We start from the raw sequence: 23713 nt of genomic DNA on the forward strand, positions 1-23713 counted from the left end.
TTTGAGGTCACCTATAATGGAACTATTTGGAGAAAAACCCAAGAGTTTCCAAAAAGTACTTCTGACAATCAGAAACTGTCCTGCCTATTTTTAATTTTTGTTTTCATCTGGAAAGCAATGGAAAAAATTAACTATCATCATGCATGAGAACAGATCTGCTGCTCGATGCCACAGAGCAGATACATCCTCAGACAGCTGTGGTCTGACACACGCAACAAACCTTGGCGTTGGGTGATTTTAAATTACAGGAGCTCTTCACCTTTTGAAGAGATCTGTCTTTGATGTAGCACTTTGAAATATCTTGTCAAATACATAATAGAGACTCCAAAGGACAGCTTCTGTCAGAGCTTCTGTTGTAATGCAAGCCTTATTATGTTGCCTGTCACTCCCTCTACAGCTATACCAACAATATCTGCTGAACTGAAACACACATTTTAAAAAGATGGTTAGTTTCCATTTAGACTGCACACGAGTGTTTTCTTGGTACCCTGATTAGCATCCACTTCTCATTTGACAATCTGAATTTTTGGGGGCACTTGATTTGTAAAAAGGGACTAATATGTTAAAAAAGGAAAACCACTATTAGAAAATTAATATTTGAATCTCATTTAAAAACTGAAAAATTAAATCAATTGGCAATGCAGTAAAATCAGCCAGCTGAACTAGAGGAGATAGGGACTAAATGCTTAATCAAATTCACTCCTTGAGAGGTAAGGGGAACTTCAGACAAAAATAAGTTCACAGGCAGCATGAAGGATGCTTTTCAACTATAGTCTTAGGAAAGGCTTAAGAAGAGATAAGGAGTTTATACTACAAATGTTACTAGGCTGGAAAGGGAAGAAGAGAAGGAGCTACTAGTAGAAAGGTGTTTGGAAGTTATCAGTACTTACGCTTCGTTGGTGTTGTTGCTATAGTTGACATTAAACCTGGCCAAGGGCCAGTGACTGCAGCAAGTTAAATAAAACACATTAAAGAGTGTAAAGACTGTTGGTATTTCATACATGTGTTTACTGACATGATGGACTGACTTACTAGGTTCTCACATATGCACTGATAAGATTAGGAAGGTCAACTTTGACTGCAGTGATAAGCCCCTTTGCATAACTATTTCAGGGAACCAGTTTCTTTTTACCATGTGCTTGGCATACACATTCGTGACCACATCTGATGTCTGATGCTTGTTCTCAGGCGTATTAGTGCATGGCAACATACATCTCACTATTTTTAGCCCTGTACTCATTTGGCTACTATTTTAAGCTTTCTTCAATCCTTTCAAGTCTCCTTCACAGATGCAGTGCCAAGGCTGGTGGATAAGTAACAGGCATACCTACCATTGCTGCAGAATTAAGCATTTGTGATAGAACAACTGGGAGTTACTGTCACGTGGCAACAGTGTAAAACTGAGAAGATAAGGATGGATACTCCCAAATTCACTACTTCTAATAGTCTTATATAGAGGTTGCTGGCCCAGGATCAATGTTGTCCTCTCTAATCCCTTTGAATCTGCAGTTACTACCGATCCAGGCGTCTGAAAAATCAGACAACGGCCTGGCTAATCCAACCAAATGTGCTTCTGAGCTGAATTTCTAAGGAGTAGATCAAGTATAGATAATAAGGCTGTGTTGGATCACATCAACTCAAGGTAACCTGTATCATGCACAGCCCTTCAAAGGTTCTTGTTTTAATCTGAAATACTAGCTGAAATTTTTAAACAAATCAACTCGTTACTTGCTTACCTACCAACCTTAACTATGCAAAAAAAATATGGGAGTCTGCTTCAAAGCATAATGCCAAACAGAAAGTCAACTTTTGTCTTTGGACTTCATTTTCCTCTTTTAGCTGGAGTTAAATTTAAAACACTACAGTATATTTATAAAGTAATAATAATTCATCAAGTCAAAAGACTGTAAACACATAGAGATTTCTCTTGCAAACCTCTGTTGTTTTATTGGAAAAGTTTTAAGACAAGACTGAACCTGCCTTCCACACCAAAGACTACATGTTAATAAGTCAGCAGCCAAAAGATTTTCTCATTTCTACATCAGAAGCCTTCTGTAACCTTAGCAGCTGAAATCCTGAGTAGGTGTAACAAAGCAATGACACATTTTGCCCAGCTGCTTGTTTGGAGTTTCCTAACACTCGCAGATAATGTGCACAACATTAATGTCCTGAAAAGCCACAGCTAGCAACATCCTAGATTCTTAAAACAGAAACTACATTCGTCCTCAGTAGAGAGGAGTTTAGCAACATCAAGTTGCACAGGTAGCATATGACAAAATTCTATCTCTGAGAAACCATTCTGCCTGAAGCAGCGTGATCAAAATCGTTTACTTCAACATCTTCACTACAGTATGTTTGAGGGGGAAAGAGAAAGTCTGCTGAAAGCTGTAATACTTCGATTATGTGAAGATCCCTGGGCAGCATTAGCTACCCTATTCATCTCCCATGCTAAGCTCCTTACCTTCTTAAAATAAAACTTACATCCTAATCACCAAGATAATACCATAACCTCAGTCATCTTCCTTTAAAGTATAAACACATCTTCTTACCTGTTTACTCCCCCAGGCCGCTCACGGATGCCCAGAAAGGAGCGGATGTTACTTTGCCTACTGGACACCTCTATGAGCTCTGGCCCTCGGATACGTTCTAGGAAAGAATCAGGTCTTTGGTCTTCATGGTGCAAATGTCTTGTGGCCCATGACCTCACAGATATGACAAATCGTGATAGCCTGCATAGAACAGACATATAACATTGGCTGAACCAGACAAGAACATCAGATGGCTTAAATCATCCCCACAAAGAGCAGCCCAGGAGGATTTTTCTCCACTTCTCCACCTGCCATGAAATTAAACTTGATGGATTAACCATGTGAAGGCAGTCACTTCCCACAATTTCCTATGTCACCTTTTGCAGCGGATCAGGACAGTATCTCACACATCAGTTCCTAGTCCACTGTACAAGCACCACAGGAGCAACAGAATATTCTTGCCAAGTGAGGGCAAACCAAATGGTTGGGGTGGGGCAGCTGAATTCTGACAAACTCCTGACACTATGTGATAATGGGGGAATCCTGGACTGACAGAACTAGGAGATATAAAATGTCCACAGGATCACATGCTCAAGAGCTGATACACACAGTGGAAACAAAAGCTGAGTAGTTGGTGAGGGAGGAAGGACTTTGAAATAAGGAATGATAAAAATTCAGCCACTTTCCCCATGATTTTAAAGTGTCCATCTGCAGACATATTAATTGCCTATCACATACAAACCTGCCTACTGCATAGGAAGCACTATTTCCTCCTCCCAAATTTCTAGCAGAGCACTGAAATGTGATAAGCAAAAAATCATGACAATGTAATTAATTTATCACTGTATCATCATGTATCTTCTCTGCCCATTAATTCAAATTACAAATACTTACAACTTTTTCTGTCAAAGTTCAAAAGGAAACAAGTTTCTGAAAAATTGAAAGTACTGGAGACTGAAATCTAGAAAAGTGATTATATTTATTACCCACACAATATATTGTATTATTTCCTATCTAGTTTAGACAAAAGTGGTGTTAATTCAGGTTTCCCAAACTTGGCCTTGCAAACAGGAAGGCCCAGGCTGGAGAGCTGGGCCAAGGGGAAGCTCATGAAATACAACAAGAGCAAGTGCAAGGTCCTGCACCTGGGGAGGAACCACCTATTTAAGAGCCATGAAGCTGAATCCACATTATCTTAGAGAGCACAAAAATCCATCTCTGTAAGGGGCAATGCTCGTTCAAGTTCAGGATAACTTACTTCCTCATATAACAGAGAAACGTGTACATGAAGTCAGCAGAGGTCCTGCACCTGGGGGGGAACAACCCCAGGCACCAGGACAGGCTGGGGGCTGAACTACTGGAAAGTGGCTCTGCCGACAAGGACCTGGGAGTGCTGGTGCACCAGGACAGGCTGACCCTGAGCCAGCACTGTGCCCTTGGGGCCAAGAAGGCCAACGGTATCCTGGGCTGCATTAAAAGGAGTGTGGCCAGCAGGTCGAAAGAGGTTATCCTCCCCCTCTACTCTGCCCTGGTGAGACCACATCTGGAGTATTGTGTCCAGTTCTGGGCCCACCAGTTTAAGAAGGACAGGAAAGTACTCAAGCAAGTCCAGCGGAGAGCTACCAAGATGATCAGGGAGCTGGAGCATCTCCCTTATGAGGAAAGGCTGAGAGACTTGGGTTTGTTCAGCCTGGACAAGAGAAGACTATGGGGGGAATCTCAGCAATACCTATAAATATATAAAGGGAGGGTGTCAGGATGATAGGACTGGACTCTTTTTCAGTGGTGCCCAGCGACAGGACAAGGGGCAATGGGCACAAGTTGGAACACAGGAAGTTCCAGCTAAACATGAGAAAAAACTCCTTCCCTGTGAGGGTGCCAGCGCAGTGGCACAGGCTGCCCAGGGAGGCTGTGGAGTCCCTTCCCTGGAGACATTCAAACCCCGCCTGGATGTGTTCCTGTGGCCCCTGCTCTGGGTGTGCCTGCTCAAGCAGGGGGGTTGATCAAGATGATCTCCAGAAGTCCCTTCCAACCCCTACCATTCTATGATTCTTTGAAAATCCTGAACAATGCTTAACTTCTTACAGAGACCTTGGGCTACTCAAGGAAGGCTCTTTAAATTCTCTCTGCATCAGCTAGTATTACATATGCTCAGAATCCACAAAGAGGCTGACGTGAACAATGTAAATCTTATGGTAATGTACATCTGCCTCATGACTGCAGTTCTCAAGGGCCTAACTACACCTCCTCATAGGTCTTGTGCAGGTTCTTTTACCCTGAAATAAAAAGGACAAAAAAGGCAGGAATAATATCACATATCAGAAATTAGAAAAAGATATTTCTAGTTCTTTAGAGCTATATGAAGATATCATCATATAAATCATCTACAGTTTCCAACAATTAAGAGAATCCAAAGCCTACCAAGAATGCAAAAGAAGAGAAAAGCTTCACATAAAAGTCTCAGATTATTTAGTAGATTTCTCACTCTATTCAAAAAAAACACTGCATAAAATTGAGCTACAGAATTTTTCTTTTTGTCTGAGCAGAACTCAGCTTTTACTTAAGGAGTGGTATGGAAAATTACTAATATGGACGTTCTTACTTACATTAGAAAATAAAGCATTTTGATGAGACCTGTTAGTTGAGGCACAAACAGATTTTACCAAATCAGACTGAGAGCCTCTCTATTCGAACAAAGACTTCCTTCAGTGGGACTCCATCCGTTTTCTTTGGAAAGTGATGGTTCTTCTTACGTCGCCTCCAAATTGTGATCAGTCTCTTTAAACAATCCAAACTTAACACTGGAAATGGTATTAGTTAGCACGTTACCTTGCCATTGCTCCCCTGCCTGTGAATGAGCTCGTCTGGGATTCAGATAGGTGTCTCCCCTCCACAGAAACGACTCTCTGCAGTTCCGAAGATGCATCCTCACACAGTGAATGGGTTCTGCAAAAGCAAATATTTTTAAAATAATTCCATACAGCCTCCAGCAGACTTCACGCCATCTGATTCTTTCCCCCACAACATCAGAAAACAATGCAGTAAATTGTCCTCTTTCTAGTATTATGGCATACATTTGATAAACATAGAGCTAAGCCTATATTCCTACTTTTATGGAGCCATCCGACATGAAATGAAGTCAGTGGAGGCTCTGCCATCTGTTTCAGCAGGCTCAGAAGCCAATTCTTTACTGGTCAGTACTACTGTGGTGTGCAGATACCCAGTTATAGGAACCACGTTTTCTACTCTAACACCTTTTGTAAGGCAGCTTTCCTTCAACAAGTGTTCATCCCCAGGGGGCTTTAAAGCGACTGCCTACTGCTTTTTTCAGTGCTGTTCTCCTAGACATTGCTTGGGTTTAACAGTCTAGAATTTCTACGAGTGTGGTTCTTACTGATGACTCAAAGCAAATACACATCTCTTTTTGCTTTCACTCTTGCTTGGATTGAAAGGGAAAATGGTGATTTTTACAGTAGTTAGTCCTGAGCAGCACCACTGCTGTTCTTACCAGCCTGCTGCCGCCTGCTGCACAACTACAGGCCTAACGCTGCTCACTTCGTAACTGAAGCTTCACCTGTTGCATAGCAAAACAGGCTACAGAGCTTCAGGGCTGCTCTGGCCACCACCAGATGAGGCACCTCGGGCTATTGCCACACATGGGAAACACTACAACAGCCCAGCTGCACACAAGTGCAGATAGTGATTATTACGTTAAGCTACGTGCAGTGTCTGCCAAGTCCTGTGAGTTCCCGTTATTTTAAGACTACTGTTAGCACTGAAATAATTAGCATTTGAGAAAAATAGATGAAATTTCAGCCTCATCTTTCAATAATGGAGTTTTGAAATTGACTTCACTGGAACCTGGGCTTTACCAGGACTCACTCTGGATATTTTTATAAGACTCCTAGGGCTTTCTCTGTGTTTTTCCTTCTTTAGTATTCACTTCTATAAGACTTTGTTGCATTCATTAAGGATCAATTTTTTCTGCCTTTGTAATGCAAAACAAAAATTCTCACGTGAGTCTGTTAATCTGTATTGCCAGGAAAACACCGACTTGCAGTATTTTTGCACAATACTTGCAGTATATTCAGAAGAACTGGCAATAGCATTTTGAATGCCCACAAAACGATAATTAGCAACTCAATTTTGCATGTACTCGCAGCTGAGAAACTGACAAACAGAGAATTAAGAGTTTATTATTTCTACACAAAGAACCATGCTAAAAAAAGATAGGTCCTGCCACTGCCAGAATTCTCAACTTGTTAACTGTCGTCTTCTTCTCTTCTTATTAGGAGACACCAATAGACACTGCTTAGTATTGAAAAACTTTTGTAACTTAGTTTATGTTGTGGGTGCTGAAAATATTGTGGATGCCAAAGTTTGCATGGCTTCTAGGGGAGAATGAACAAACTCATGGAACAGAAATCTGTTATGGATTACCAGGTACACAGGGCCAGCATTCAGCTCAAGAAACCTCCTGAGCTGAATGCTGGGAGAGTATTAGAGGAAAGTGTGTTGCAGATACTTGCAGTTTGCCTGCTTTTTCTTTTTCCTGGAGCATCTGCCTACAGACCTGCTGGAGAAAGGATACAGGACTAGTCAGTCTTTTAGACTGCACTGCTATGGCTGGTTTTAAGTCCTTTTATTCCTTTTTACAGAAAAATAGACATTTTGTGTGATCTTAGACAGCAACGAATTCTAATATTGCTACTTCTGTTCTTACTTACCAATTATTACTATATTTGAGTCCTGAAAATACATTTTTAAAAGGAGATAGTGGGAATCCTTAGAAAATCATTTCAAGTGTCACAATTCAGATGTGAAAAAAAATGTATTTTGCAGAATTAGATAGCCTTTCATGGAAGCTTAAGCCACTATCTTTTATTTCACATTTGGATAGCTTAGAAGTTTGTGTTCAATCAGTCACTTATATAACGAAGGGTATCACACTAACTCAACTGCTTTTACTGACTGTATATCAAGTTGCTATATTTGCTCTAAATGTAGGTAATTAAATGTAAAGGTCACAAAAGAAAGTAGTGCGGAATAATACAGAAAACAAAGTAAACATGAATTAAAATACTTCAGGTATCCTTCCAAGTAGAATTTTAAAAAGAAAAAAGATTGTCAGAGCGCATTCTTTATCAGTCTAAGAAAACCCTACAGCGAGGTCAGGCCCAGGAAATCAGGCCAATGAGGCCTTTTCAGAAGTGGCGGGGGGGAGCTCTATTTCAATTTTATTAGCCTCTATAAGCACACTGAAATACAATGAACACTATGTGATGTTCCATTGTGATATAATTGTGCTGGTTTATCAGTGAGAACAAGAGCCAAGCAGGAGTTGAAAATTGCTGTCCAAAATGCACTGTTAACTAACCTTCTCATTTCTGTGTTGTAAACTTGTTTTAGTCCCAGTCTCTTTTATTACCGACATTGCTGTGCTTGGGCATCTGCTGACCATAAACAAAATGCTAAGAACGAAGAGCTCAGCTTCATTTTGAGTCAATGCCTGAGAAGGTAATGCAGAATAGTGTGGAGACAGCTGAGCAAGCTCTAAACGAGCTATATCAGGTACCAAAAGCAATACTGTCCTACTACACTTTATCAGCTGAGAGTTATACTTGCTAAGTACATCATCTGTTAAGTGCTTCGTGTGCATGATCATCACCTCCATACTCTCAGCAGCGTGGAAAGCTGTGCTCCACTGTCCCTGCACAGGCTCATCATATTTTGTGCATCTGTAACACTGAGAATTATATCAGCTGTCTGTCCTCTTGCCAACAGTAGCTACAGAGTGGTCAATGGCACCCTCTTAAACCCAATGTTTTCAATCCAGAGTATGGCTTTTGGTGTCTGGAGCCAGAAGTATGTTGAAGAAATGTTTTAATCCAGGTGAAAGAAAATGGCATGCTTGATGTGACCTGATCTGAGCACCTTCCAATCTGATCCAGAGTCCCATAAAACAAATCAGAATTTCATATTACTTAAATTACTCTCTGGTCAGTGCCTTACCAATAAGTGGTCAGACACACTCACTAAAAAATTTGTATTCTCTACGGAAAAAAAGCCAAAACTCTCAGACTCAACTGGTAGAGTCAAACTGGGCGGATTATGGATTTAACTAGTGAAATTTTTAAGTCTATATTTTTATTTTGGTTGCTTGACTGTTTTTAAAAAACAATTTTCTCATTACTCTATATGTGCATCAAGAATTTCTATGACTAGGTTTATGTTATAAATAAATATTACAACTTGTAAACAAATTCAGGTTTACCTTACAAAAAAAAGTTATAGATGTAGCATATGTAGACAACTCAGGAAAATCAAAATAATTTTGTGGAAAGAGTACTAAAATGCTTGCATTTCACTTTTTCAAAAACAGCTGATGTATATCTGCAACAGGATGAGAAAGCAATATACGACGGACTCCACCAGGCAACTCTTCTGAAAACACCTGTCCAATATTACACAGCAATCACAAAGATATTCCACTTTAATTCACAGAAATGGAAACCAAAAAGGAAATCTAAAATGAACTCTTCCTTCCATTATTATAATTCCCTATTATAAAACTCTTATACTCATTCCTGACTTTCCTCAATCTTGGTCAGATAATACAAGGGGCCTTATTTGCCAGCTGGTTTTATACTGATGCAGAGGGACAGTTACAGATGAGGCTTTTGATGTAACACCCTCAATGCATGTGGCATAGTTTTTAATTTATTTTTACAAAGATGGACTCACTCCCATTTGGACTCCATGAGCTTGTTTGGTATATGCAGCGAAACAGTAACCACTGCCATTACTATCCAAACATGTCACACGGCCTGAAATCAACATGAGAAGAGCATACGCCGTGTGCCAAGAAATAAAGAGCAGGTTACAAAGCAGAAACATCAGCGGATTATTATGCCTCCTCACTTTATGCTGAAAAATATTTTATTTCCACACGTATACCACTGTCGCTATGTCTTAGAGAAAACTCACTGACACTAAGGTTTCTGCTCCATGCCTCTTCAGCTCTCTAAAGGCCAATTTATTCCCATGCTTTCAAGGTATCTAGCCAAGTAAGCTCTGGGAAGGACATTTACATCAGCACCTGCTCTACACCTGTCTCTTGCCTTGACTTCATTTGGCTCTAGATTTGCTCAAAGATCTTCAAGCAAACACTAGAAGACCATTTTCACCTAAAATGCATGCAAATAATCCAGAATTTTCATTTAATAGTAACTGTTTTGAAGTTCTGATCAGTTAAACAGGAATTGCTGAGGCCCTTTTGAGTAATGACGATGAGCCAGACTTGAAGGGCGGGATTTGGCTCCAGATGCAGTGACCTAAATTAGGTTTTCTAATATAAGCTGGGTATCTAAGTTCCCATTATAGTTCATTGCCATCTTAGGGCTTGATTCAGTGGCCTCAATATAGGAGCCCAGTACCATTTAGAATACCTCAAAATACTTTATCTGACCTCTCCAGGGCACACAGGTCCCACCTCATATCCACTAGCCCTAGTTAAATGCTTCAGATACTCTGTGGTATCTCAAATAGCTTTAAATGCCTATTTGAGGCAAATAAATACCTCTCATAATCGACACAGCCAAACGAGCCTGAAGAGCTATTCAACTTCAGGGTAAGGCGAACAGTTCCCTAAGCTCCACTGACTATTAGTACTGACTACATCTTTGACAACGACAGCGAGAACTTAGACACCTACTCACCTAAAGCCACTGAAATCCAGATGTCTGCAAGGCACAGCTGAATCCTACTTCCAACTTTTAGATAGCCAACCTGTGTCTATAAGCTAATGTGCTGCCTGCCTTATTTGAGCTGTTTTTATACGGAGGCTGGATTTTAAAAATGAAGATTTGTTTGGTATTTTTTGTTTTAGCATAACGGACTGACTTTATAGCACACTACACTGTAAGAATACGGGCACATAAATCACCTACTCCAGCATAACTGAGAATGACAGTTTAAAGATCACCAGCAGCTTTCAGTTAACTGTTTCAGTGACTGCTTTTCCTTGATAATACCTCATTCTACAGCAGAAAAGCACTTAAGGAGATCCTTAGCATTAAGCATAAATTTAACACCCACTGACTTTAATGAGAACTAAGTAATGTGCTTAATTGCTTTGTTGAACTATAGCCAACAGGAGTTGGAGGAAGACAGAGGCAAAGGAGGAATGCTGCTGTTCTAGAAAACCTGGTTTTTTTCCAATGGCCAGAGTTGTATATTTTGCTACAAGGCAAAGAAGGGCTAAAATTCTGGACTGGATCTATTCTGTGGTACAGACATATTAAAAAACAAATCTGAATTTTAAAAAAATGCGTATCAGAATTCTTTGAGTGGTATTGCAAAGGTACTGTATATACTTACTGGAAATCACTTCAGCAATCCAAAATCTTAAATATGAGATCTCTTTTTGCAGAGTAAGATTGTATTGTTTTACTCATCTATGAACTCTTATAATTAATGCTAGTAACAGCAAACTTTCTTTTAAAAAATGGCTCTTCAAGACCATCTTCATCATGATAAAGTGCAATTCATATTTCAGTCCCTCTAGCTGTCATAAGCAAGTCATTGCCTCTGAAACTGCAGACAACTGCAGTGATTTAATTTCACATTTAAACCTTTATAACAACGCTCTCGCATCCCTGCCAGTAATTGCATTCTGTGAGCTGTCAATCTCTGATACCCTCTACAAAAAGGACATTAAAAAAAAATAATGGAAGAGGGTCATTTTGATCTGTGTTTTCCCTGTTTCTGAGATATCACTGTAAATGGAGACAAAGGGACACAGCTCTTGCAAATCTCCCTAAGGAGACCATGGTGTAGTATAACTAAGTCAAGCAAGCCATACTGTGCAGAATAAAAGCGGCTCCATTTTCACTAGCACAGGTACACCTACATGACGGAAAGTATCATGTAAGCAAAGCAGAAAGAAAAAAAGGACCAATTCAAACGGGACAGGGGTGATCCATACTAGATGCTAAGGGCATGCAATCCAAAGCTATCATAACGCAGGCAGTCCTGTCAGCCCAGCAGGATTTTGAGTGCTCTAGCCTGGGTACACATTTGAACAGCAAGAGACAGTCTGACAAGGTCCATGTAGTGGAGGTGCTTGACCGTGACAAGCCAAAAGCAGAACACTTTTTCCAGCATGTACAGGTGCTGTGGATCATCAGACCCTTTCCTGCAGGCCCAGCAGGGTTTGCCCAGACTAGACAAATGACTGGTACTGTGAAAAAAATATAAGGGCAAGCACACTGGCACATTTTAAACAGCCACTTTAAAACTATGAAAACAGAAAAAGGTGAATGTAAAGAAACAGTTACAAGTCCACTGTACAGTGAGAGGCTCTGAAAAGCCAGTACAAAAAGCCAATATTCTTTACACACTACAAATGCTCCCTATCACAGGAACCAGGCGATTTGCAGAGGCTACCTTTAAAAAAAACTTCCTGAGGCTTTTCACTGCATGGCGCTGGGAGGATCCCCTTTTCTCCAAATCCCACAGACTGGGGGAAGTACAGACTCTGCTATCTGCATGGTGACCTGAGAAAGAGGTTTCTCCTTAAGGAGTTGGTATAATTCCCACTGATGTGAAAATGGGGTTTATTCCTGAGATTCTGGTTCCAAAACCGCAAGCCATGACAACTTTCCTGTTGCTGTCCCTTCTGTATTTTGGATATATATTGTTAAGTCGTTTAAGTGCACTGGGTCAACAATATCATGATACAACACTCCCGTAATCCAGAGCTAGAGGAGTGCCACAAATTGTGCAGCAATCTGTCCTCTTGACTGTGATGAAAGGAATATATTACCTGATACAGCCATTTGCAATCCTTTCAATATCTTCATCGGTAGTTCTGACGGACAGTCTGTGCATACCAGGGTAGGAGTGCTGGGTGTTGATTTTTGCCATTTTGCTTTACATATCAACATCTAAATGACAGCTGAAACGGGGGGGGGAAAAAAACATTTTGTGAAGGCTGCAAAAGAAATGTCCTCAGTTCTTAAAGAGAGTGATTTATTAAAACAGTGGAACAGGAAAAAGCAAATCCAACCATGTAAAGAGTAGCCAGTGGTATTGACACACACAATATGATACCTGTTTCTTGATTTATTTGCACTAGACAGAAAGAAGTGCTAGTAAAAGTATAACAAAGAAAATTCACTGTGACCAAAGGAAAAGGTTATATGACGCTATATTCTTTTTAGTCTCTGGACTTTCTGAATCCCTACACTGTCATACCTATTACCCATAGTGAAACTGCATTTAAAATCTCATTAAAAGAAGATTACATTTAGAAAGCCAACCAAAAAAAGCTAGGTAATACACGTGCTAGGACAACCCATTCCACTTTAAGTCGATCCCCTTGTGCTAATTTTATAATGAAGTATTTTATTCTGAAAATGCATATTAACCAAGCAGATAATTAATGAAATGTATCCCTCAGCTTAATATATGCTATACATTAATTCTGTATTATCTAAACTCTGCATTAAACAGATTCTAGGTTTTTTCCCATTTATTTCCAGATGTCATTTTTGTTATAACGCTTCAAGACAAGCTCTGCTAAGATATTTAGCAGCCCAGCTCCTATAAGATTTAGGAAATTCACCTAAATTCCTTTCCAGATTTGGCCTTCGATGCCTTAACAACATTTGGAAGTCAAATTCATACCACATCTATCCCTGCTGAATAGGTTTTAAGATTCAAGACAAATGCCTCTACAAAAAAGGGACTGAAAGACTGTCAGTGAAAGTTTTGAATTTTGAATATTTTTTTTAAGTTTTGAGACTCCATTCAGGAACCCTTTTTGTTTAAGATACAACTAGAGTGAAATTCTCTTGGGATCATTCGACCACCTCAGACCATCTACTGTCCCTTTTTCACCTGTAATCCTCTGTCTCATTAACCACACAACATTCTGTTTTAGCAGCAAATGAAATAGAGATGTTACAGAAAATAACATTCTGCCCTGAATTATTCCTGAAGCAAAGCCCACAATCCGTGATTAGGTCTATGTTATGCATTCAGTTTCTTAAAAACCAGATACTTGATTTACCCTCCACTTAATTCCCAGAGAACTAAAGGGAAGCCTATATAACTTTCAAAATTATTTAATATATTTCAAAATATAAAATAGATTAATTTTTGGATCCAGAAGTAATGAAATTAGTCTACAAATAGCCCTCAGTGCAATCTAATTGATGTATAATTGTGTCTCATCTTAAACTGACCTCTGTACATGCTGCTTAAATTAAACTTTATTGGGGAAAAAAATAGGCATTTCTATAACACATTGATATATTTAAAAAACAAAAGGGTCTTTCAACCCACTCTCAGATCTGAATGTTCACTCAGAAGAATTCATTCCTAAACTGCAGATAATTTATGCTAAAAACATGACTACATACAAAAATGTTAACCACAACAGTCTCATAAAAGGAATCGATTGCCTGTTCAAAAAACATCTGCCAAATTACTTCTATGTTTCTGTTAATGTATACCCATCATAAATATCAGTGAATATTATTTCTTTTAGAATGATTCAGCCTCTCGGACACAAACATTGTTATTAATAAATTAACCAGCAAAATGAATGGGTTTTAAAATAAGTATGACGCCAAAAATATTTAATTTCCAGGAAAATTTTTCATAAATCACTTTTTAGTTATAATTACCGCTTCCATTACCTTCTTTGTTACACAGAATTAGATAGATGACATGCAATAGTGCTTTGGTGATTAGAACATTTATTTTGCCGTAACAGTGAGTATTATGGTAACTCCCATTTCTCATATATTAATTTGAACCTAATTGAAGGTAAGAAGAAAATGTGTTTTTTCTTCTGTTACTACCAATTTTTTCGAAGTTCAGCCTGCCAAAATCTGCAAAAGTAGCCTACAACTCACACTCTGCCTCACTGCCCAGGTTCCAAGACTTGAAGTTGCAATGGGAGGCTACAAGGCAATAGCCAGGGTGTCACAGCCACTTCATTTAAAAACAGAGCAGCATGCTTCCTGCTGAGAAATTGTTATGCACGTACATAAAGTAAGGCAGAGTAGCAAATTGCTTCTTCCTACCAACAGTTGCTCTTGCTACCTATTTCATTTCCACTGCTTTGAGCTATACTAAGTCTCACGAAAGACAACTTTTAAGAGTGAGGTGGCACGAGCTGCTTGGATTTCACTGCTCCATATAGTCCCTCCTCTCCTTTAAAGGTCAACCAAATAATGTTGTGGGTTTTTTTAAAATCACAATAGAGCTCTCTATCACATCAGGGAAGGGAGATGTAAACTGTCACTCTTCCACTGAACACCATCATGTATTCCCCATGTACCCCCATTAAACTTCCACTTTATTCTAGTTCAAGGTTTTAAAAGCCTGACGGTGGGAAAACCAGAATGATTCATAAGTAACAAAGCATTAACTTTTTTCTAAGGATGTATTTCAAACACAAAGCTAGCACTGAGTTAAGATCTTGACTAGTTCTGCCACCTAACACAACAACAACCCTGTAATTAGTTCTGGTAATTCACAACTAGACTGATGTCTATTTACAACACTACTTAAGAGTTGCCTGGTTTATAATCTCCAACAAAAGAAATAACTTTTTTAAAGCAATAGAAGTATGACATAATAAAAATCTTTTGAGGTCTAGGGGTGACACTACCAACATGTAGTATCTCACTCAAAAGACACATTGCTTTTGAACCTGGAGAGTAGTGAACAACACCTTTCTACATTTCAAACACTGCAGGTGGCTTTTCGGACCTGTCATTTCTGCATCACCTCCTGAAAGTTTGGTTAAAAACCATTAAGTACAGTATTTCTGTAAACTTCAAACTGAAACGGTGTCTCCAGAGGTTACTAATCTCCTGAAATTAGACATTACTAGCCTGGAATTAGACACTACTAGTAGACACTGGAATTAGATATTCATAATCTCCTGGAACGGTTTGCGTTGCCAGTGGAGCACTGAATACACAAAACAGTTGTATATCTTATTTAGACCCCCACAAAAGCTATCCTAGAGGTCTTTTCCAACCTTAATGAGTCTATGATTCTATAAAAAAACAAAGCAAGTAATAGGATACGAAACCAAACACTATTTTGGATGAAAAACTAACTTCTTAGAAGACAGAAAGCAAGAACAGAATTAAAGTCACCTTCACTGCTGCAGAAATTTAAGAACAATATTCCCAGGGTTCCATAGGAAAACCTCTCATTAACTATGCTGATGAAAAGAAGGAGCAGTGAGACAAGAAATTGTCAGGATGGCAAAAAGCACTGTGGGCAAGGAATTTCAGGGTGAGCCCCATCAGCTAGATTAAGTTCTCAATTTGATGGCTAGTGATGTGCAATGGAAATCAATGAATACTGGTGAAAAGCATGTAAACTACTACCTTATATGCTTCCAAATTAAGAGTATGCTCTCAGAGAGGGAACTTGAACACTACATATGTACAGCTCAGTGAAATGCCCTGCTCAATGTGGGGCAGGCTTGCTGGCACAACAGCTAACGAGGTGAAGGGATGTATACATGGAAAGTGTTAAGGACACAAAGAACATTAAAACTGCTCCACGAAACAACAGTGCGGACTTATCTGGAAAACTACTGGTCCTCCTCTTAAACAGAAAGATACTGCAGAATAAAAGCACGGCAAGAATGATCAAGGACATAGAAATGGGAGAAAAAGGAAAAATGGGGCAAAGAATAAGAAGCTATAAAATAAAAATATTTAGGCTAAATTTGAGCTCATTTCAGAGCCCTACAATGATTTCAGCTATAAAATCCAAATTCAATATACCATGTGGTCTGAACTCTTATTCTGCACTAGACTGGAGGAAAGGAGGAGGGAAAAATTTCACAGAAAAACTATTAAGCAATAAAATACATTAATATAGTTTTTGAAGGAGGTAGGGAGAGTGGATGAAGGTTCATTATTAAATTGTGCCATGCATACCCAGCTGTGGTAGAGAGCAACAGAACATGGGACTGGTAAAAAAAAATAACACAAAAATTTGGTGAGACCTCCTGAAGCAACACGGTTTGGCGCTACATGAAGCACATAAAATTCTGACTAATTACTGGCTATCGGATATAGAAGAAATATTTGTTCCTTCTAGGCCTCCGAGGTTCATAACGATAAATGTGTTCAGCCGTCTAGGGAGGAGATCAGCGTTTCAAAACCTGGCAAGCAACTGACTAGGGAGCAGCTTAAAACAAGCATGGAGCTATCAGGAGTCATTCAGCAGGAAAACACCGCAGAGGTGGAGGAGTCTGCAAACACCTTTTGCAGGGCCGCAGAGAGACAGCACCAGCTAGATGGGATCTACAATCCCAAAACTGCCACTAAAAGCTGGTGCTTACAAGACAGTTTTAAGAACTGAGAGGAGCTCAGCTTTGTATTTAAAAACACAGTTGTTAACGGCAGTGTGGTGGTTTGGCCTTGGCTGGCTGCCAGACACCCACCCAGCCGCTCTCTCACTCCCCCTCCTCAGCAGGCCAGGGGGAGAAAGTAAGATGAGAAAGCTCATGGGTCGAGATAAAGACACTTACCAATTACGATCACAGGCAAAACAGACTTGAATTGGGGAAAATTAATTTAATTTATTGCCAATTAAAATAGAGTTGGATGGTGAGAAGCAAAGACAAAAACACCTCTCCCCCTTTTTTTCTTCCCCAGATTCAACTTCACTCCTACATTCCCAACTCCTCCACCCAGCAGCACAAAGTGTGGGGAATGGGGGCTGCGGTCAGTCCATAATGGTTCCTCTCTGCTGCTCCTTCCTCCTCACACCGTTCCCCAGCTCCAGCATGGGTCCTTCCCACAGGCTGCAGTCCTTCAAATACTGCTCCAGTGTGGATCCACTGCATGGGCTGCAGTCCTTCAGGATAAACCAGCTCCACATGGGTCCTCCTTGGGCCACAGTTCCTGTCAGCAGAACCTGTTCCTGCACGGGCTCCTCTCCACTGGTTGCAGTTTCCTTCAGGAAATATCTACTTGCACTACTGCAGGGTCCTCCACAGTGGATATCTACTCCAGCATGGTCCCTGCCACAGGCTGCAGGGGAATCTCTGCTCTGGTGCCTGGAACAACACCTCCCCTCCTTCTTCTCTGACCTTGGTGTCTGTAGAGCTGTTTCTCACACTTTTTTTCCCTCCCCCCTCACACACTGCTTGTGTGGTGTCCTTTCTAAAAGACATTTTCCCCGAGGTGCGACCATTGTGGCTGCGGGGTTCAGCCATGCCCTGCAGTGGGGCTGCTGGAGCCAGCTGGGATTGGCCATGTCCGGCACAGGGCAGCCCCTGCCTCTCCTCACAGAGGCCACCCTGCCACCCCCCCGTCCCCCACCAGCCCCTGGGCACCCAATGCAAGTAGGTATCTGCCCTTTATAAAATATCTGTTATCTTTGAAGTACACTCTCTGCTCTGAATATTTAAAGTTAGTAATTACACTGAGGGTAAAACTTGATTACCTAAAGGCTGATAAGTCTGATAAATCTATGTTAGGCACTTAAAACTGGTATATAGCTCACAAACGATTTAACGAGACAGACAGATAGATAGGTAGATAGTCCTCTGAGCCTGAATCTAGTTACCCAGTTTTAGGCAACCAAATCAGAGAACTGGATGCTTAAAGTATCCTTGTAATTTTTAATATTTAATATCAGAACAGCTGCAGGAATGCCTGTTTTCAGCACCCACTGCAATCTGGATATAGTCAAGGCCTTTGGGCAGCTTCATAGCCTGGGTTTCAGACAATCTTGCACACACTCAGCTGCAAAAAAAAACCTAACACACCAGCATACATTTAAATATGACAAATTATATAAATTTAGGAAGTTGCTGGCTACCAGTTAAGCCACCAAAATGAACTGTGTAGCCTGTCAAAATCATCCAATAATGCATATTGTTTAAACATCCATGAAAGAAGTTTGAATTACTATAGTCTACCTCTCAAGAGTACTGAGAGTTCACGTTTGGGCTACTCTAGCAGTTCCCCTTTTGGGCAGAACATGTTAAGTCACCCTTAATTCAAAATTGTTAACCAAACAAAGATTAATACTTCTGCTATGAAGCAATAGTAGTTGTTTATCAAGTAATGACAGCGGATCAAATTGTTTATACCACCACTTAATATTCTTAAATCTTATTTATTTAGATTAAAAGGACTACAGACAGAAAATATGGCAGAATTCAAAAAACAGCTTTTCAAGGTGAAATGTATATCACTGTCATAAAGGAAAAGGTGGCTTTACGTACGATTTTATAATGGATCTTATATATTTGTCTATTTGGTAATACACTGTTGCTCTTGAGGCTTTCAACAACTTTTTACTTATTACTGTGGAAGCAGCGATAAGCTGCATAGGATCACTTACATGATTTTAGTTAAGACACATTCCAAATCCTCATACAGCCTCTCAGGTTCAACCCTGGTAAGTCCTTGGGATTTATTTTGGGATTTGACCTCCACCTACCTGATCCTTGTTATATCACTTCATAATAGTCATAGTTCAGCTGTATGTTATGTATGTTGTATACGATATATGTGACAGCCTGCAGTTCCAATGCGTCAACCACTACAGGCAACAATCAGACTTCAAAGTCTGGACGCTGGACCTCTAAGCAACTATGCGATTTGAAGACAAAGTACAACTTTTTTCTTCAATGATTTGGAGGTTTGTAAATTAACCTGCAGATTTATCTCTGGCACACTCTCATGCAAATCAGCTTTGTATAAAGGATACTGGATGAAGCCCAAGGGCTCAAAAAAAATAATAAGCCGGCTGCACCACCTTAACCTCATGAATCATTATACATAAAAGTTTAAATCAACAATTTTTAAATCCTGTGACCTTTTTTAAGAGTACACTTTTCAAATTTTATTACTCTCTGCTACATCATATTGCATTTTCCATTGTCTGTGGGCACTGATATCTCTTGAAAAGGCACGTAATTAATATGCATAGCCTAATAACCTCAGTACTAAAGATCTGTCAAACCACCTCTCACAGGTACTCCAGGATGTGCATATACTACATACAACACTGCATATTCATATACATATAATTTATATTTTTAGAATGAAATGCATATGATTATCCTTGGTCCATCTGATGATTGAGGCCCTGCTACCTTGTAGTAATAAAATAATCTTTAAACTAGATGGAATTATTTTGGATTCTTCTTATATGTATCAATTCTTCTACATCTGTGAATTATTAGTAACACTGTTCAAATTTCTAAAATTTACTAATTATTTTTGCAGCCCATTTGCTACGAACGTATTTTTTTTTAAGACTGGAAACTGTTCAGGAAGAACCAGCTGTATATATTGAACATAACATTGTAAATTAAACCACAGTAAATTATAAATTACATTTGACTGGACATCCAAGTCACATCATGTTGTTTCTGTCACTAGTATGGGTTAACATGACACAGGCATCCATGTTTCTATACAGAAAATAAGCTCTGTACAAGGCTTCTGCAACCACTGTCTAAAATTTACCGTTTCTGCCAATATCTCTGTCAGTGCATACATTTGCCGAGGTAACTCTTAAAAGTGAAGATAGCACGGTCATGAGTACAGGTGAAACACTGCAGGTTTACATTTCTGAACAGATATCTGTAAAATATATATGTTTAGATGTGTGCACGTGCACGCACATAAGCATTACCCATTCAAATCCACGCCCTGCCCACTTCATGTAACCTATTACAGCCATCCCTTTCGGCTAGGGAAGGAAGACAGGAGAGGTAATCTGTGTCACGTTTCACATGCTGTAACAAGGCATTTGACAGAAGAGGATTTAAGAGACGCTAATGAAAAGAGATGGCAACATTGGAGAAGGCTGCAGGATAACGTGCTGAACCGAAATGACAGAGCTTGGGTGCAAATTGGATGACAAAGGCTGGGATGCGCAGAGGTATACAGAAGGCAAAGCTGAGAGACGCTGACAGGGAAGGATGGTGTATAATTTTTTAAAGTTGATGTGCTCTTTCCTCAAGTCATTCGCTGCTTGTTTACCATGATTACCCTTGCTGATTAGACATCCTGACAGTCCCATTACCATCTGCACCGTGCATTTTTCTAATCGGATGGTTTTAGCATGCATACTCAAAGAAAACAACATCAAAAATATCAGAGAAAAAAATAACTGTGCCAACTGAAGGCAAAGTTACGCTATTTCAAAAACTGTAACATCTGAAACGACAATTTACTCATTAGCAACAACAAAAATGACAGATTTTAAATACAACAGTCCTCTTAGTACTTGCTTTGAACATAACAACTCTGAATCTGGAAAACAATTTAGAGTAAAAAGTGTCCACTCCTAACCACTCCCAACATTTACATTTAACATCACTTCTTCCAAAATTTAAAGTAACGTTCACGTCATTCTTCCTTGCCTTCTTTTGGCTCTTTCCTCTTAGCAAGGGAGTGGACCATGCATTAGAGAAAGACACTGATTATCGCCATTATTGCACCTTGCACATTTTTAGGTACACTACGGCCAGGTTTACACTACACAAGTTCCGCAAAATATGTCATATTGCTAAACGCAAGGTCAATTTAGCAGGAGCACCAGGAATCCCAGGAAAGTGATTTCCTTTCACTGCTCTTGTAGTTATTTGCTAGCAATTTCTTTACACAAGGTTTGACAACCTCATGGTTGTACCACAGGCACAGGGAGCAGTGAAGTTCGATCTAACTGGTAAAGCCAAGCCTCAGTCAACAGGGACGCCTGACCTCAGGTCATCATCCATCCTCAGTCATTGAGGAGCCTCTTTCTCAGGGATTCCCACTTCTGCATGAGTTTGTGTCCTGAATCCAATTTAATTGTGGATGCATGGACCTTTGTGTCAATTAATGAGAGGGGAAGAGGGGAAGAGGGGAAGAGGGGAAGAGGGGAAGAGGGGAAGAGGGGAAGAGGGGAAGAGGGGAAGAGGGGAAGAGGGGAAGAGGGGAAGAGGGGAAGAGGGGAAGAGGGGAAGAGGGGAAGAGGGGAAGAGGGGAGCTTGTAAGTTATGTTTCCACTCCAAGCATTTGAGTTAAGGTTTAGAACTGTAGCCAGGTACAGCACAAGACCCCACTCTCACGGGCGTAACAGAAGCGGAGGCTTAACCGCCCCCTCTCCCAGACTCACCTTCCCGCGCTTTCCTCCGCACTATCCGAAGCCCGTCCGTCTGTCCGACCGCAGGCTCTTCGGGGCCGTTATCCTTAACCACCGCTGACAGGCAGCGCTGCCCTTCCCCGGCGCCTTTCGCTCCTGACGCCGCTCCCGGCCCGCGGCGCCGGGAACCACCGGCAGCGGCGGCCCTTACTGCCCCGGCACCGGCAGCCCACCCCAGCCCTCCCCGACAGCGGCAGCGGCAGCGGCGGCCCGGCCCGGCCCGGCGGGGGCGGCGGGGCAGGGCCCGCAGCGGGCGCCCCTCACTCAGCGCGGCGCGGGCGGATTTACGGCCAAAACCCGCACGCCTAAGCCCGGCTCACCGGGAAAAGCCGCTCGAAGGGCTTTGCGATCCTGTTAAGTTCTCCGAGAGGATCAAGACGTCAAAGCAGCTCGGCGGCCGCCCGGCACATTTCTCGCCACGCCGTGGGAAGTTGGGGAGCCCGCCGCGGGCAGGGCACGGGCCCCGCAGCACCGGGCGGCGGCACGGAAAGAGACGCGACCCTGCGGGGCGGCTCCCCCCCCCGACCCCGCGGGGCTCCCCGGCAGCGACCCAGGCCCCGGCCCCGAGGGCCCAGCTCAGTGCCTGCGGGGCGGAGCTGCGCCCGGCCGGGCGCTCGTCCCCTCCTCCATGGCAGGCGGGGGGCGGCGGGGTCGGAGCCGGCGCCTAACCCGCCTCGCCGTCAGCCCTTCTCGGGCAGCCGGCGCTCACCGCTCCCGCCGCTGCCTCCCTCAGCCACCGCCGCCGCCGCCCGTGCTGCGGGGGAGAGACCGGGCGGCGGGGCCGGGGCCAGGGCCGGGCGCGGCGGTCCACTGAGGGCGGGTGTTGTCGGTCGGGGAGCGGAGCCTCGTCAGGGAGGCGGGTGGGGGACGCGCCGCTGCCAGCTGGAAGCCTGTGCCGTCCCCCTGCCCGTGTCCCGTCCCCGTCCCCCGCGGCAGCCGTCAGGGAGCGGATCTCCCCTCTCGGAGCGGGGCTGCTCTCCGCCCCGCCGCCCCGGCACACCCCGCCTCAGGGGTGCCGTGAGGGGATGGTGGCCGCTGCCGGGACCGGGGCCGCCTCCTGGATGAGGGAGGAGGCGTTTCTCCTCAGTGTACCGCTGAACAGGTGTCGTCCTCAACACTTCAGCCCTCCCTCCCTCTCCCCGACCTCCTGGAGGGAGCTCACCTTCGCCCTGACTCACAGCTGCGCCAGGCAGCCTGCTTCCCTCATCTTCTTCTGCTGAAGCTCCCCGAAGGCCTTTTCACACTCCCCTGAACTTCACCTGTTCAATTCTGGTTCTGCTTTTCGCAAGGTCCAGAACAGCCGGACACAAAGGTGGTGTACAAAAGCTCCATAAAATGATTCTTCAGCTGGAAAAAGAATCAGAAGAAGCCACGTCATTTGTAATGGAGAGGCTGCTGCGCTTTGCTGCAGCACAATGTCAGTTCAGACAGATCGAACAAAATGTGACACTAGAAATGCGTTTATGTGCTTGGGAGCTGGGGAGAGGCAGAGTTACTGCTCTCCACTCCTTAAGAATTATTTTACATATGGGAAATGAACGACATCACACAACAAGCACTACTCAGAGGAAAAGCCCCCCCCTAAAACTCTTTAAAATCCCATCAGGAGCTCGAGGTCCCTTTCTTGGGCAGCTATCACATCGGTCTTCAGAGTACCAGTTTTGTGGGGGATTGAAACAGAAAAGCCTGGGAAGGCAGAAAGCATTTGAAAAGCATGCTTTTTCTTCTCCTTTCCTGCAGGATTTTCCCCCTCAGGAGAACTGTGGACAGTGTCCTGGAGGCACTGTGGGGAGAGCTAGCCGCCAGGCGTGCACCAAGTGCCACGTTGCTTCTTGTCCCTCAAAAGGCTCAAGCGCTGGTTTCACCTTCCAGGTGCTACATGTAGGTACGCACCCTTTGCAGGTCCTGGCTTCCTACTATGACAAGGTCTAGTTGTATACCTTGACCCCGTGTTCTGGTTGCTATGTGAAGCAAGCCTGGGAAGG

At 42.2% G+C, this 23713-nt stretch overlaps 1 protein-coding gene across 2 annotated transcripts in view; it reads right to left on the minus strand.

The window, feature by feature from the left end:
- CNGA3 (cyclic nucleotide gated channel subunit alpha 3) overlaps nt 1-21827 on the minus strand; it is a 33749-nt gene extending 11922 nt beyond the window's left edge. Inside the window, exons 1-5 of one of the 2 annotated variants that reach the window (XM_064438476.1) lie at nt 21702-21827; nt 12355-12486; nt 5358-5474; nt 2550-2729; nt 891-944 (exon numbers count right to left, since the gene is read on the minus strand). In XM_064438476.1, the coding sequence (XP_064294546.1) occupies nt 891-944; nt 2550-2729; nt 5358-5474; nt 12355-12455 (452 nt within the window). In that variant the 5' untranslated portion in view covers nt 12456-12486; nt 21702-21827. The remainder of the gene's footprint in view (nt 1-890; nt 945-2549; nt 2730-5357; nt 5475-12354; nt 12487-21701) is intronic. The other variant, XM_064438467.1, reaches the window with a different exon arrangement.
- Between the last annotated feature and the right edge of the window lie 1886 nt (nt 21828-23713).

This window comes from Phalacrocorax carbo, chromosome 1 (assembly GCF_963921805.1).
Source record: "Phalacrocorax carbo chromosome 1, bPhaCar2.1, whole genome shotgun sequence".
Taxonomy (NCBI): domain Eukaryota; kingdom Metazoa; phylum Chordata; class Aves; order Suliformes; family Phalacrocoracidae; genus Phalacrocorax; species Phalacrocorax carbo.